The sequence below is a fragment of the Equus przewalskii genome, chromosome 7, assembly GCF_037783145.1.
Source record: "Equus przewalskii isolate Varuska chromosome 7, EquPr2, whole genome shotgun sequence".
NCBI lineage: Eukaryota > Metazoa > Chordata > Mammalia > Perissodactyla > Equidae > Equus > Equus przewalskii.
Window position 1 is genome coordinate 24,192,434 of NC_091837.1, and position 13,063 is coordinate 24,205,496.

General features: G+C 40.4%; 1 protein-coding gene across 1 annotated transcript; it reads left to right on the forward strand.

The window, feature by feature from the left end:
• Window positions 1-1,391: 1,391 nt before the first annotated feature.
• On the forward strand, window positions 1,392-12,728 carry DENR (density regulated re-initiation and release factor). The gene is made up of 8 exons (XM_008518471.2): window positions 1,392-1,416; window positions 2,371-2,485; window positions 6,348-6,367; window positions 7,344-7,428; window positions 9,316-9,399; window positions 11,275-11,391; window positions 12,185-12,324; window positions 12,432-12,728. Exons 2-8 carry the CDS (start codon window positions 2,380-2,382, stop codon window positions 12,474-12,476), a joined length of 597 nt encoding a protein of 198 aa, XP_008516693.1. The 5' UTR covers window positions 1,392-1,416; window positions 2,371-2,379; the 3' UTR covers window positions 12,477-12,728.
• The last annotated feature ends 335 nt before the right edge of the window (window positions 12,729-13,063 follow it).

Here is a 13,063-nt window from a genome sequence, read left to right on the forward strand (position 1 = left end):
TTTGATTTTACCATCTGGAAACTAGAGACAATACCTTCTTCACAGGGTTTCTATGAGGATTAAATCGGCTAATATGTCTAAGACTGTTAAGTTTAGTGAGAGTGGGGACTTTGTCTTTTATTCACTGTATCCGCAGGGCCTAGCACAGTGCCTGGTGCATAGTAGGAACCCAAGAAAGTTTTATGGAATGAATCCACCTGGACTTTATCCCCAAATGGGCAGGTTCTTGGCAGATAGTGGGAGGTGGGTGTCAATAAATGGAGGCTGTTATTATTAGAATCAAACAGGCTTGGGAACAAGATCTTTTTTCACTAATGTCATGTAGAATTGCTCTTCTGTGAAGGGGGAACTCTTTAAGAAAGATGTCAGAGTGGAGGCAACAGTCTCTAGTGGAAAAGATTATTTCAGATGGCTTCCTGCCCACACACAGTAAGTTGTGAGCAGAAAATTTAAGAGTGATAGTGGTGGTGGCAAATGGAATTGGCAGGGAAGGAGAGGAATGAGGCAGGTGTGAGTGGAGGATAAAGCAAGGCAGAAAAGAAGAACCTCCACCACCTACGAAGCACTTTTTGTCATCATTTCCCTAACCCTCATAGCCCTGCAAGTGTTGTAGGGACTCAGGCTGAATATGGACATGAAGGGATTTTCCCAAATGAGACAACTAGATGGAAGCAAAGCTAATGTACACCGCGTGGTCACATGTACCAGACTCCAGCCTCCTGAGAGCAAGCCTGAGATGGGAGAGATTAATTCCAATTTACAACACACGGAATGATAGATAGGTAAACACGAAGAAGCTGATGAAAATAGTTGTTAGGGCGGTGAGACTGTAAACGATGAGAAAAATTTAAATAGCGTTGAAATTTTCTTTTCAAAAATAATTCCGCCAATGTAGGGAACGGTGTTGAAATGAAACAAAACGCCCATTCCAGCTGTAATCTCCCGGCGGGGGAGTGACTTATCCACCAGACTAAAGGTTCGTCAGGACTCCAGGTTGCAACCCAGAGTCCGGGTCAATGTTCCCTGGCTCATTAATAGGGAGTCATTGCTGACTCAAGCGTCCGTCTCCGCTACCCAATCAGCGTCCTCTTCCACGCGCCAACCGCTGCCCACCCACCCATCCTCTTCCACGGGTAACGAGCACCGCCTACCGGCTGTCAGCCTCTCGACTGCTTGGCTCCGCCCCCGAGCGGAATGCGCATGCTCCCCAATGCCTCTCCGCCCCCGCCTTCGGGCTTCTCGCGACAGCCGCCCAGCGGCAGCCTGAATCTCGCGAGAAGGACTTATTGTCTCGCGGGACCGCGGCTGGCAGACGGGCTCTCGGGCGGCCGTAGCCGGGGAAGAGGAGTTGCATGTGTCGCTTCAGCTGGCGGTAGTGGCGGGAGCGGAGGCGGCGGAGGCTGTGCGACCGCCTGGGTAATGACCCCTCGGGCCTCTCTCGCTTCCGACAAGCTCGTAGAGAACGTAGGGGAAGCTGAGGTGCCGCCTGGCGGAAGGGGGTCGGGCCGGGCGTCTCCACACCCCCGCCCACATGGGCCCCTCCGGGGTCCCCGGGATTGCCCCTTTGCCTCAGATCTGCCCTCACACCTGGCCGCCCTTGTCGCCTCAGTACTCTTACATTCTGCCCCATCCTGGCTCTTCTGCCCCCATTTTCTCTCCTCAGACTCTGGTCTCCCCGCCCCCTCCCACTCCCACCCCTGTTCATGACTCCTGTGTCCCCCCCTTGGCATTTAGCTGCCCCCACACCCTGCACTCTGGGTACCACCTTCGTAGGCTTTTCCAGCCTGTCTTTCCAGCTGCTTTGTGGCCTTTCTCTGTTGCTGCAGTTTGCATGCCTTCCAGACCTTTTGCCCCGTCTCCACCGAAGTCATCCTCCCCATCCTTTTTCCCATTGCTTCCTCTTTCACTAGTGCCCTCCGCCCCCTATTCTTCGCGGTCCATTTGCTGAGAGTCTCACTGTCACCTGCTTCCCTGTAGACCTGTGGACCTGGTAAACGGTGTGCTCGGAATTGCTCATATTTTGTGAATCCTAATGCAGCTTGTAGCCTTCACTTAGCAACAGAGAATCGAAACAGATTTGGGATTGGGGGATTTCTAGTGGGAGGAGGTGAGACTACACCTGAAAACTGTTTCTCTGGGCTCTTGGTCCAAAATAGTCAAGATGTATTATTTACTAATTTTTAATTTTTTTTGTTGAGGTCATATTGGCTTATAACATTGTGTAAATTTCAGATGTACATTATTATGTATCAGTTTCTGTATATGCATCGTGTTCACCAATAGTCTAGTTTTTATCCATCACCGTACATATGTGCCCCTTTACCCCTTTCGCCCTTCCCCCAGAAGATGTGTTATTTTCCTTGCTTACAGGTTTGTGAGATGGCTGCTGACATTTCTGAATCTGGTGGGCATGACTGCAAAGGAGACCCAAGGAGCAATACCAAGTTAGATGCGGATTACCCACTTCGAGTCCTTTACTGTGGAGGCAAGTGTTGAAAGGCAGAAAATGGCTTTTATTCTCTGCATTTTTATGCGTTGTGATCATAGTGTCACATTTGGTACCTGTAATCTCTTTTTCATCTGTGTTTGTCATTTGGCAAAGCCTGAATTGGGAGGTGGGGAGATGATGAAGAGGACACATGAGTTAACAGATTTTCCCCATCTGTGTGTGACTTGGGTCTTGCTGCTTGGCCTGGAGAAGCTTACAGTCCACTTGAAATAGAGATGTGCAAACAGATTATTTCAGCTGACTGTTACTTGCTAGTCCGGCTATTAGAGGAGGGCTTCTTGGAAGATCTCAAGTGTTAAGGGAAGATAGGGACAGGATGAGGAAGTGGGGAAGGGCATCCCAGACTAAGTGAACAGCTTTGCAAGAAAAAGCTTGAGGCATGTCTGTGGGAAAATAAGCAGCTTTGTATTAGGATAGCATGTAGAATAGGGAGGGAGTCAGTCAAGAGTGGAAGGTGATGAGGCTGAAGTGATGGGTAGAGGAACAGTCTTGGGAAAGTATTCTTGCTTTGACTAGTGAAATGTGTCTTAGGTTGAATCAGGATTTTTTTTCCTTTGGGTGTTTTCCTTCATTTTCAATTCCCTTTGGGTGTTTTTCTTCATTTTCAATACAGAAATATTTGTGAATTAGAAATATTCTAATTTATTAGCATCTTGGAAAATTTCAGGAAAATTTGAAGATACAAGACAATAAAAGGGCAAGTAAATATTAATTTTTTTAAAAAAGTATTTTTAAGATATTTTAAAATATTAAAATATTTCTTTAAGTATTAAATTTTTGACCACTTACTATGTGCCTAGCAGTGTTTTGGGTTCTGGAGACTGAGTAGTGAATAAGTCAGAAAAGGTCCTTTTTCTCGTGGACCTTACATTCTGTGAGTGTCATAGAGACTTCATCTGGAGTTTAAGTGCTATAGAAGGAGACGTGATGTCACTGAGTTAAAAATTATATCAACTTATCACTTACTGAATGTCTTTGATAGTAAAATAAAATTAGTATAAAATACCTCAGTAAGAGAGTAGGCAGGGGAACTTTTTGTAGAGTTGATTGAGTTTTGTTATATTGGTCTTATTAGGTTATATTGTTTGCCTTTAGAGTCACAGTCCAGGGTTTGCATCCTGACTTCAGTGTTACCAGCTATGTGACCTTGGGCAGGTTACCTAATTTCACTAAGGGTTAGAGGTCTGTTTCTTAAAGTCTGTAAAATGAAGATGATGATTACATCTTAAATCAGAGGATTCCTGTAAAGCACCTGGTACATCAGCCAACACAACAACATAGTACAATAAGTGCTATTATTATTATTATTAGAAAAGCATACTAGTTTAGTATGGTTTATTCATCCTAGTTTGTTAGATGTAGTTAAGAGCTATTGTTTTTTGTACCCTATTTCGTCGAATCTAAGACTCCATATTTTATGTTCCACTAAGAAAGAAAAAATTGTTCGGTTGACATGCCGTAATTATAAAATGCATCCTTACAAAAATAAAAAAAAAATTTGGAATTGATGAAATACGGTATATAAAAATCATCCTGTTGAATTGCATATGTCACTCAAGGTGGCTTTTGAACAACTAAATATGCAGTTCACTCCATTGATAATTTGTGTCGACCAGAGGTCCCTAACCTTTTTGAGAAAGGATTATTTTGATTTCCTTCCCTGGTTTGTGTTAATATTCCAGGCACTAGGATGGGGAGAGGGTTACTTTTTCCTCAAGGAGTTTAAGATCTAGTTGTAGGAGAATCACTTAGGGAATATTAAATGCTAAATTAAATGATACTGAATCTGTGAATTAGGAGTTCAGGAAGGAGAGGGATCTTTTTTTCAGAAGGAAGTGGGAAATTTCCAAGGAAATGAGAAGCCTTAGGTAATAAGTAGAATTTGCAAGGAAAATTGAAGGAATTCATAAGAACAATGTGGTGGCAAGATTTAATATAGTTTCTTCATGGGAGAGGGGAAAGAAAGAGCAGAATGTTGGTTGGAGTATAGGGAGAAGCAATGGTAGGTAGGATGGGGTCATTTCCAGGGAGACATCTTGTCTTTAGGACTGAGACTTCAGACTCTGAAGTCAATCTGAGTTTGAATCCTGATCAGCCATTTACTTACTCACTGTGTGACCCTGGCCAGTTGCCTCATCCATGAAATGGATAACAGTAGAGCCTACTTCAGATGGCTCTCGAGAAGAAGAAATGAAATGATAGTCTCAAGGGCTCCACCTCCTAATACCATCACATTGGGTATTAGGTTTTCACCATGTGAATTTTGAGGGGACACAGACATTGAGAACAAAGCAGAAGGTTCCTTGGATGACGATGCATTGTTCTTCATCTTGCATCACGTCAGCAGCTACATAAAGTCAGGATGTGCCACTCTTAGTGATGTGAAGTTTGAAGATGGCTGCTAGATCTTTGTGTTGAAAAGCTACAGTTTACAAACAGTAAGTGATCTGTGGAGGGAAATTGACTTTAAGAGCAAATAACTGTGAACTTGGAACAATTGTCCAGATTTTCTCATTGTATTAGAATCGTGCTGAACTGAATATTATTCGAAATGGTGTACAAAGTTTTACAGCTTTGGTATTTGCTGTAATGGTATTTAACCTATAATTGTGTGTATATAAGTGTGGGTGGGTGTCTGTACCTACTAGTATTTGAACTTGAACTGTGAGGACTATAGAGCTCTGGTAATTAGGGAGAGCTTTAGTGGAAATGACTCTAAACTTGAAATAAAGAGACACTAGATTCCAGTTTTCTTCTGCCGCATACCACCTTTGTCATTGGATGAGCTATTTAACCTTTTGTAGGGCATCTATAACATAGCGATGGTGGGGTGAGAAGGACGATCACTGTCGACTGGCTGGCACACAGCTGCCTTGCCTGTGTACATTGTGTAATCTAATTTAGTGGTTAAGAGCATGAGCTTCAGAAACAGACCAGGGTTCAAATCCTGTTCTAACCAGATGCAAGTGGGTTATTTATGCTAAGTCTCATTTTTCTCATCTGTAAGATAGCTGTGGTAATTCTTACCTTATAGGGTTATGACAATTAAACATAATGGCTATAAAGCATAGCAAAGTGCCTAGCACATAATAGGTGGTCAATAGATGTTAGTTGCTATTATTAGTAATGGTGTACCACCTCTCCTCTCCCTCATAATCTCAAGACATTGGGCACACTGAACTACTCCTTCCTTTGCCTTAAAAATAAAAACAAAATAAGCAATTGACCCAGTACTAGAATTATAGTTAAAATTGGGAAACCCTTTGAGTTCTTCTAGTCCATTAGCCTGTGCAGGCTCTACAGTGACAGGATTGAACCAGTGTTCCTTCTAGCTTTACAGTTTCATGATCTTATGTAGCATAATAGGAAAAGAAAAGGAAAAGTATATTGCAAAGAAATGGTGGCAAAAGTGCTGCTGAAGTTTATAAATGTGGTAGTGTGAATAAAAAGTAGTGGCTTCTTTGGTAAAGCTATGAAAAGAAATAACCAGCTCCATTCAAGCTTTGTTGTATGGGGAAGTGTTCTCATTTTAGCTTAGTTTCAGATCCATTGAAGTGGTTATGGTAAAACCTTAAGATGTGCAAGTTGGTATAGTTTGATGTTGCATCAACTGAAGAAGACATTCTTCTTGAGATCAAAAAAATAAAGATAATATCTTTATTAACCATGTTCCCCTCACCTCAAAAAAAGAAAAACATTTGAAAAGTGGTACAGAAGAGTTATAGGAAAAAGTAGAAACGAAGCATGTTTTCAAATTTAAGATAAAAGTTTTGATGAACCCTGTGTGTGTGTATATGTATTTTTTAATTTTCAAATCTTTTTCTCTCCATTTCTCCAGTCTGTTCATTACCAACAGAGGTAAGTCCTTTTAAAATGATTTTCTCTTTTTAAAATTCTGCATTTGAGGTCATTCATTTTAGAGCTGGCTTGAGAACTTCTTTTTCTTATTTTTCGTTTTCTATCATTTGATAGTAGGGTTTCAACCTTTTATAGAGAACTTTGGTTTAGAATAATTTCATAGTCTTACAGATTGTTTTCTTTAAACTTTGAGTCACGTGGACATCTTTTGCACTTGGCTATACATTTTGGATTTTTCCATGGAACTCATAGTCAGCTAATAAAAGATGAGTCACTTTATAGCCAAAATTTAATGTCCAAGCAAAGGAGAGAAAGCACAAATTAAATTATGTATAAGACTTTCTATTAATAAGCTTCTAAGTCAGGTTCTGTGGGCAAGTCATGAAAATGAAACACCTATATGTCCAAAACAAGAAATAGACATGCTTGTTTTTGTCTCTTTGCTCCTTCTTCTAATGGTCTTTCTGTTTGATGGAGAAGAAATAAATTACTACAGTGAGGAGGGGCCTAATCCTTTTTAATTTCTAATTTCTTATGGGGTATTTCCTGGTTGAATCCAGATTTTCTGTGGATAAGAGGTCAGGTGAGAGTAGTTAGTTTTATCTTTCTTGATATAACAAGTATAGGGAATGATTTTTAATTAAAATGTATTGGTTGGGGGCTGGCCCAGTGGTGCAGAGGTTAAGTGCACACATTCTGCTTTCGTGGTCCCGGGTTCCCCGGTTCGAATCCTGGGTGCGGGCATGGCACTGCTTGGCAAGCCATGCTGTGGTAGGCATCCCACATATAAAGTAAGGGAAGAAGGGCACAGATGTTAGCTCAGGGCCAACCTTCCTCAGCAAAAAGCAGAGGATTGGCAGCAGATGTTAGCTCAGGGCTAATCTTCCTCAAAAAAAAAATTTTTTTTAATTAAAAATGTATTGGTTGAATGAAAATGTTCTGTTGTGACTCAATTTGTTCTTTTCCCTCCCACCAGTACTGTGAATATATGCCTGATGTTGCTAAATGTAGACAATGGTTAGAGAAGAATTTTCCAAATGAGTTTGCAAAACTTACTGTAGGTATGAACATCTTTTTCTTTCATCAAAGCTTGTATACCTGAAACAAATGTATATAAGGAATTATTTTAAAGATAGGAAAGTCTTCCTTTAGTAGGATATTATAGAATTATATTTATCTATATCTACTAACTTTAAAACTGTTTTCAGTTCTTGGGTTAAAATTACTTGTATAAAGTCACACACTGTTTCCTGTGTCTTATCTCCCTGAGACAGGATAGATCAAAGTATCGACGTTCTTACATAAAGAATAGTAAATGATTTAGGGGAAAATATATTTTCACTCATTCACTTAACATTTACTTGTGAGCCTAGTATATGCTCCACACTGTTTTGGATACTGAGGATAAAGCAGTAAACAAAAGATCCTTTGGGGATGGCCCAGCCCCATGGACTAGTGGTTAATTATGGCATGTTCCACTTCGGCGGCCTGGGTTCAGTTCCACTTGTTAGCGGCCATACTGTGGTGGCAACCCACATAGAAAAAAGAGGAAGATTGGCAACAGATCTTAGCTCAGGGTAAATCTTCCTCAGCAAAAAGAAAAAAAGATCCTCTGCGCCCAGAGCTTATCAAAGGAATGGGAGAGCGGTATGAGATGAACTTAGAGAAGTAATGGAGGACCACATCTTAGAGGCCAAGTCTTGGCTTTTACCCTGAGTGAGCTGAGGAGCTATCGATGGTTTGAGCTGAAGAGTGATAAGGTGTGACTTTTGTTTCCACGGCATCTCTGGCTGCTGTGTTGAGAATAGGCTGAAGAGGGGCATAGGCAGCCAAGAAGGGAGACCAGATAGGAGGCTCCTGCAGTTATCCAGTCAGGAGATGATGATGACCTGGACCAGAATGATAGCAGTGGAGGTGCTGAAAAGTGGTCAGATTCTGGATTTTTTTTTTTTTATTCTTCTCCCCAAAGCCCCCCAGTACATAGTTGTAGATTCTAGTTGTGAGTGCCTCTGGTTGTGCTATGTGGGATGGTGCCTCAGCATGGCCTGATGAGTGGTGCCATGTCTGGCGCCAGGCGAACTGGCGAAACCCTGGGCTGCTGAAGCAGAGTGCGCGAACTTAACCACTCGGCCACGGGGCCGGCCTCCAGATTCTGGATATATTTTGAAGATAGAGCTAACAGGATTTTATGATATGTTGCACGTGGGATGTGAGAAAAAGGGGCATCTAGGGCTTTAGCCCGAGCAACTAGAAGACGGGAGTTGCTGTTGCCAGAGGTAAGGAAGACTTTGGAGGATCAGAATTCCTCGATTTGCTAAAATTGATGGCTTCTTTTACAAGATTGCTAAAAATGAAGGCAGTCATAGGAAGAAGGGAAAGCCTTCTATACCCACTGTTACCCCACTATTTGCCGCTTTGATTTTTCAGATTGTTTCCATGAGGCAGGCACAACCCCTGAAACTTGAGAAGGCTGTTTCGGTAGTAGTAGCCATATGCTCTCTGTCAGTAGTTGGATGAGAACTCTCATGTCTGGTGTGACAGTCAGTGTACATGGTTGGCCCTGAACATGACCTGCTAGGACGTGATGTGACTTGAGGAGGGGCTGGGAAGCTCTTCATATTTGGGACCAGACTTCCTGTTAACAAGATTAGTATGTTTAGATGCTAAACACTTCTGCAGAGTCTGAGTGTTTTATGCTCCTTTCATGTGGCTGAAAAGATCCTAATCCTCACCTATCAGGCTTTGTTTTGTCTTCTGTTTCCATACACTTACCATAATGACTTCAGAATTAGCCTTGATAGGAATCTACAGTATAATCATTTGCTTTATAAACGTCATGCTCAATTGTTGGTAAAATGCCTTATTTGTGTATGAGATTGCTCAAAGGTGATTTTTTAATGTTAGTATTAAGTGGTGATAATGCTTTTGGATTTCGTTTTTACATTTAGAAAATTCACCCAAACAAGAAGCTGGAATTAGCGAGGGTCAAGGAACAGCAGGGGAGGAGGAAGAGAAGAAAAAACAAAAGAGAGGTGAGACCTAAATCTATTATTTGATCTACACAAACATACCTTCTCTCTGCTAGAAGAAATAAGTAATGAAAGCTTCCCCAAAGTCAGTAACCTCTACCTGTTATTGTAATGCCATGTGTATATCATACAGAGGGATACAGAATCGTGTTCCCAGGGTGGCTAGATGTTGTGTGATTTGGGCTTTATCAGTAAATTAGACCTAAGAAAACAAGCTTTATTTGCCATCTATATGCAGGTAAAAAGCAACGTGTATATGATTTGAAAACTTTGTTACCGTATTAAAATAAGCTTATAAATAGTTTCAGGACTTTGCAGCTTTAAAAAAAAATTCCCCCAAGATCCCGTCTCTTTCTTTGCCTTAATCCCTTGCCTTCCCTTCTTAGCCAGACTTCTTTAACAAGGCTACTCACTATCCCCCTTACCATTCTGTCGTTCACTCTTCTCTCCTCAGTCAGTCCTAACCTGACTTTCATGTCACTAAAACTCCTCTAATAAGGGTCACCAGTGACTGGGTAATTCCTAAATAGTAAGAGCATTGTACACTCTCTTCTTCTTGAAGTGTTGTGCTTGCTTGGTTTCTATGACGTTCTTCTTCCTCATTCTCCTGTCACTCCTCCTCAGTCTTCTGTGCAGACTTCTCTTCTCCCTTCTGTCCCTTCACAGTTGGTGTTTCCCAGGATTCTGTCTTCAGCCCTCTGACCTCTTCATTCTGCCTGTTCTTCCTGGATGATTCTTCCACATCCATGCTTCTGCCATCACTCTACTCTTATAATTCCCAAGTCTATAATGTCTCGTCCTGGCCTGTGTCTCTAGACTGGAAATGTGCATGGTTCCACAGTCACCTCAAATTCAGCACTTCCAAAATAAATTTACTAAGTCCCAAATCTGCACCTTTTGTGTTCCCTATTTTGGTTAATGATAGCACAGTTTATCCCGTCATCTGAGCCAGAAACCTGAGACCCATCCTAGGTTCTCTCTCTTGCTCCTTTGAATCAGTTCTAAATTCTGCTATTTCTCCTCCTTACTCTCTTTCTCCTATGCCTAGTGGCCATTACTGTTGCCACTGCTTTGTTTAGATTTGGATTAATTTCTGCCTGAACTGATGCAGGAGCCTCCTCAGTGGCCTCTCTGTCAGTCTTACTCTTTACAGACACACTCTCCACACTGTAGAGTGATCTTGATAACACATAAATCTGGTTATTTCACTCCTGCATAGTTGTTCAGTGTTTTGTCTTCTTCCTCAGTATAAAATAACAGAGCTTGAAATACTAGTCCTTTAATGACTGGTATATAATCTTCTGCTTTTATGACTTCATCTGCTGCATATCCATAAGCATCCTTCATCAAGACAAGTGTAGTTCTCAAATATAATGCCTTTTTCTATCTCTGTACTTGTTCCCTTTTCCTGGAATGTCCTTTCTTATGCCCTTCTCCCTTCACCTGGACAATTCCTTATTCTGCAAGAACTTAGATGCCACTTCCTCTAGGAGAACTTTTCTGTCCTCCAGAAGCAGAGTAAGCCATTCCTCAGCAAAGCTCTGTGAGTACCACATTCATGGATCCTATTATAGTATATATCAGGTTGCTATAACTATTTAACTTTTTTTGTCTCCTTTTACTAGACTGAGAGTCCTAGAGGGGAGGGACTATGTTCTGTCCTGTTCCTCTTTATGTCCTCATCCCTTTGTGCAGTGCTTGGCACCTATTAAAAATATTTATTGTCTGAATACTCATGCATCTGTTTATTAATTTTGTGTTAGGAAAAGAAACTTAAGAAATTAATATTTAGTACCTTTCGAAAATTAAATATAAAGTCAATATTCTCTGTGTTAAAAACAAAACAATTAATGCTGAGCTCTTTCTTAATAAATAAAGGTGGAAGGGGTCAAATAAAACAAAAAAAGAAGACTGTACCACAAAAGGTTACGATAGCCAAAATTCCCAGAGCAAAAAAGAAATATGTAACAAGAGTGTGTGGCCTTGCAACATTTGGTGAGTTGAAGCTTAAGTATGTTTAAAATGTGTAAAGTATATTCTATCTCTCTTTTTTAATCTATCATGAAAATTTCACAGGTATGTTTTGCATGAGATTTTGCATTTCTAACTATAGCTTCAAAATCAAATTTTGAAGAAATTTAAAAATCTTTTGCAGACAGAACTGGTTTAACTTTTTACTTTCAGGAATTCCTGCTTGGGCACATCTTATGTAGAATGAGGAGGGCTAGAAAGGATTCCCTTTGAGCCTGCGTATGCTGCTCCTCTCTCCCTGTATGCTTGGTGGCAGCAGGTTGCAAAACAGCTTCTCCCCTCTGGGAATGACAGTAGAGGGTGAAGGAAGGTGGGTAGTGGCAGATTGTCCTGCTTCAGAGCCCCTCAGTTCCTGGAGGCCTTGAGTCAATAGTGAAACTGAGTTGAAATTATAAACCAAGGTCCTTCATGTGACAACACATTCAAAAACAATCACTGGGCCACATTATAAATACTAGGTTTGTTTCTCTGCTGTAAATTTTTCTTTTGTGAAAAAGGATAAACAAAAGAATTTCTATGAGTTATGAACAGTAAGGATGATGCTATTTTTATGTACTGAGCTTTATTTGACCTTGAAAATGTAAGTTGAATTGTTAAGACCTCTGCCTGTGGTAGTTTGTTCTGAAAGTAGTAATGTGAAACCCATTAATGCAGTCTGTTTTATGAATTTAAAATGCAGATTAAATTTCAAAATGGGGAAAAATATCTTTGCCATATGACTCCAATTTTAGTCTTGCTTTTTTTTTTTAAATAACAGAAATTGATCTTAAAGAAGCACAAAGATTTTTTGCTCAGAAATTCTCCTGTGGTGCCTCAGTAACAGGAGAGGATGAAATCATCATTCAGGGAGACTTTACAGATGACATAATTGATGTCATTCAGGAAAAATGGCCAGAGGTAATTATATGGAACATGTGTATCTGGAGAAATAAGTTTTTAAAGCAAGTTGCTTTCGTATTATTTGCTACAAGAGCTCATGAAATGCAATTATTTGTGTTTTATAGGTGGATGATGATAGCATCGAAGATCTTGGAGAAGTGAAGAAGTGATTTTGAACATTTGTCTCTATTTAATGATCTGAACTGAGAGTTGATATGGCCAAAGGGAGAGAGGCCTTTTAAAAATATATATATTTATGCTACAGTAAAACTGTAGACTACCCTCGCCCTTGGCATTTTCACTGTTCTGTACAAGGCTGCTTGTTTTTTTTATTGCCAAAGTCTAATAAACAGGGGTGACTGTCATGCTTATGCATGAAATAGAATTTAGTCAAATAAAAATTTTTGGTCATTTGGTACTGACTTTTCTCTTTCTCTCTCTTTTTAACTTTTTATTTTTGGAAAAACACTGTAGACTTTTTGTGGAAAGCTTTTCTGTTGATTATTTTTAAATAATCATGATTTAATCAAATCATGATTTCAAGCTGAGTAATTTTTTAAAGAATTTGAATTTGGCTTCATCACCAGTAATAACTCTCCTTGCTTCTTTGGTGTGATAGTTTTGAGATGCTTGAGCATCTAATAGATTTTGTGGTTGAATTTGCTTCATTGTTACCAACCAAGTCCACTTTCTGGGCACATTAACATACTGGTGGTAGTTGTTCAAGTTATTCTGGAGATTATTTGGTAAAGTATAT

Bases quoted from the DNA above. Each gene is read 5' to 3' on its own strand.
- DENR (XM_008518471.2), top strand. From the start codon at position 2,380: ATGGCTGCTGACATTTCTGAATCTGGTGGGCATGACTGCAAAGGAGAC. The intron at 9,400-11,274 runs GTGAGACCTAAA...TAATAAATAAAG, and splicing joins GAAGAAAAAACAAAAGAGAG to GTGGAAGGGGTCAAATAAAA. The intron at 11,392-12,184 runs GTGAGTTGAAGC...TTTAAATAACAG, and splicing joins GTGTGGCCTTGCAACATTTG to AAATTGATCTTAAAGAAGCA.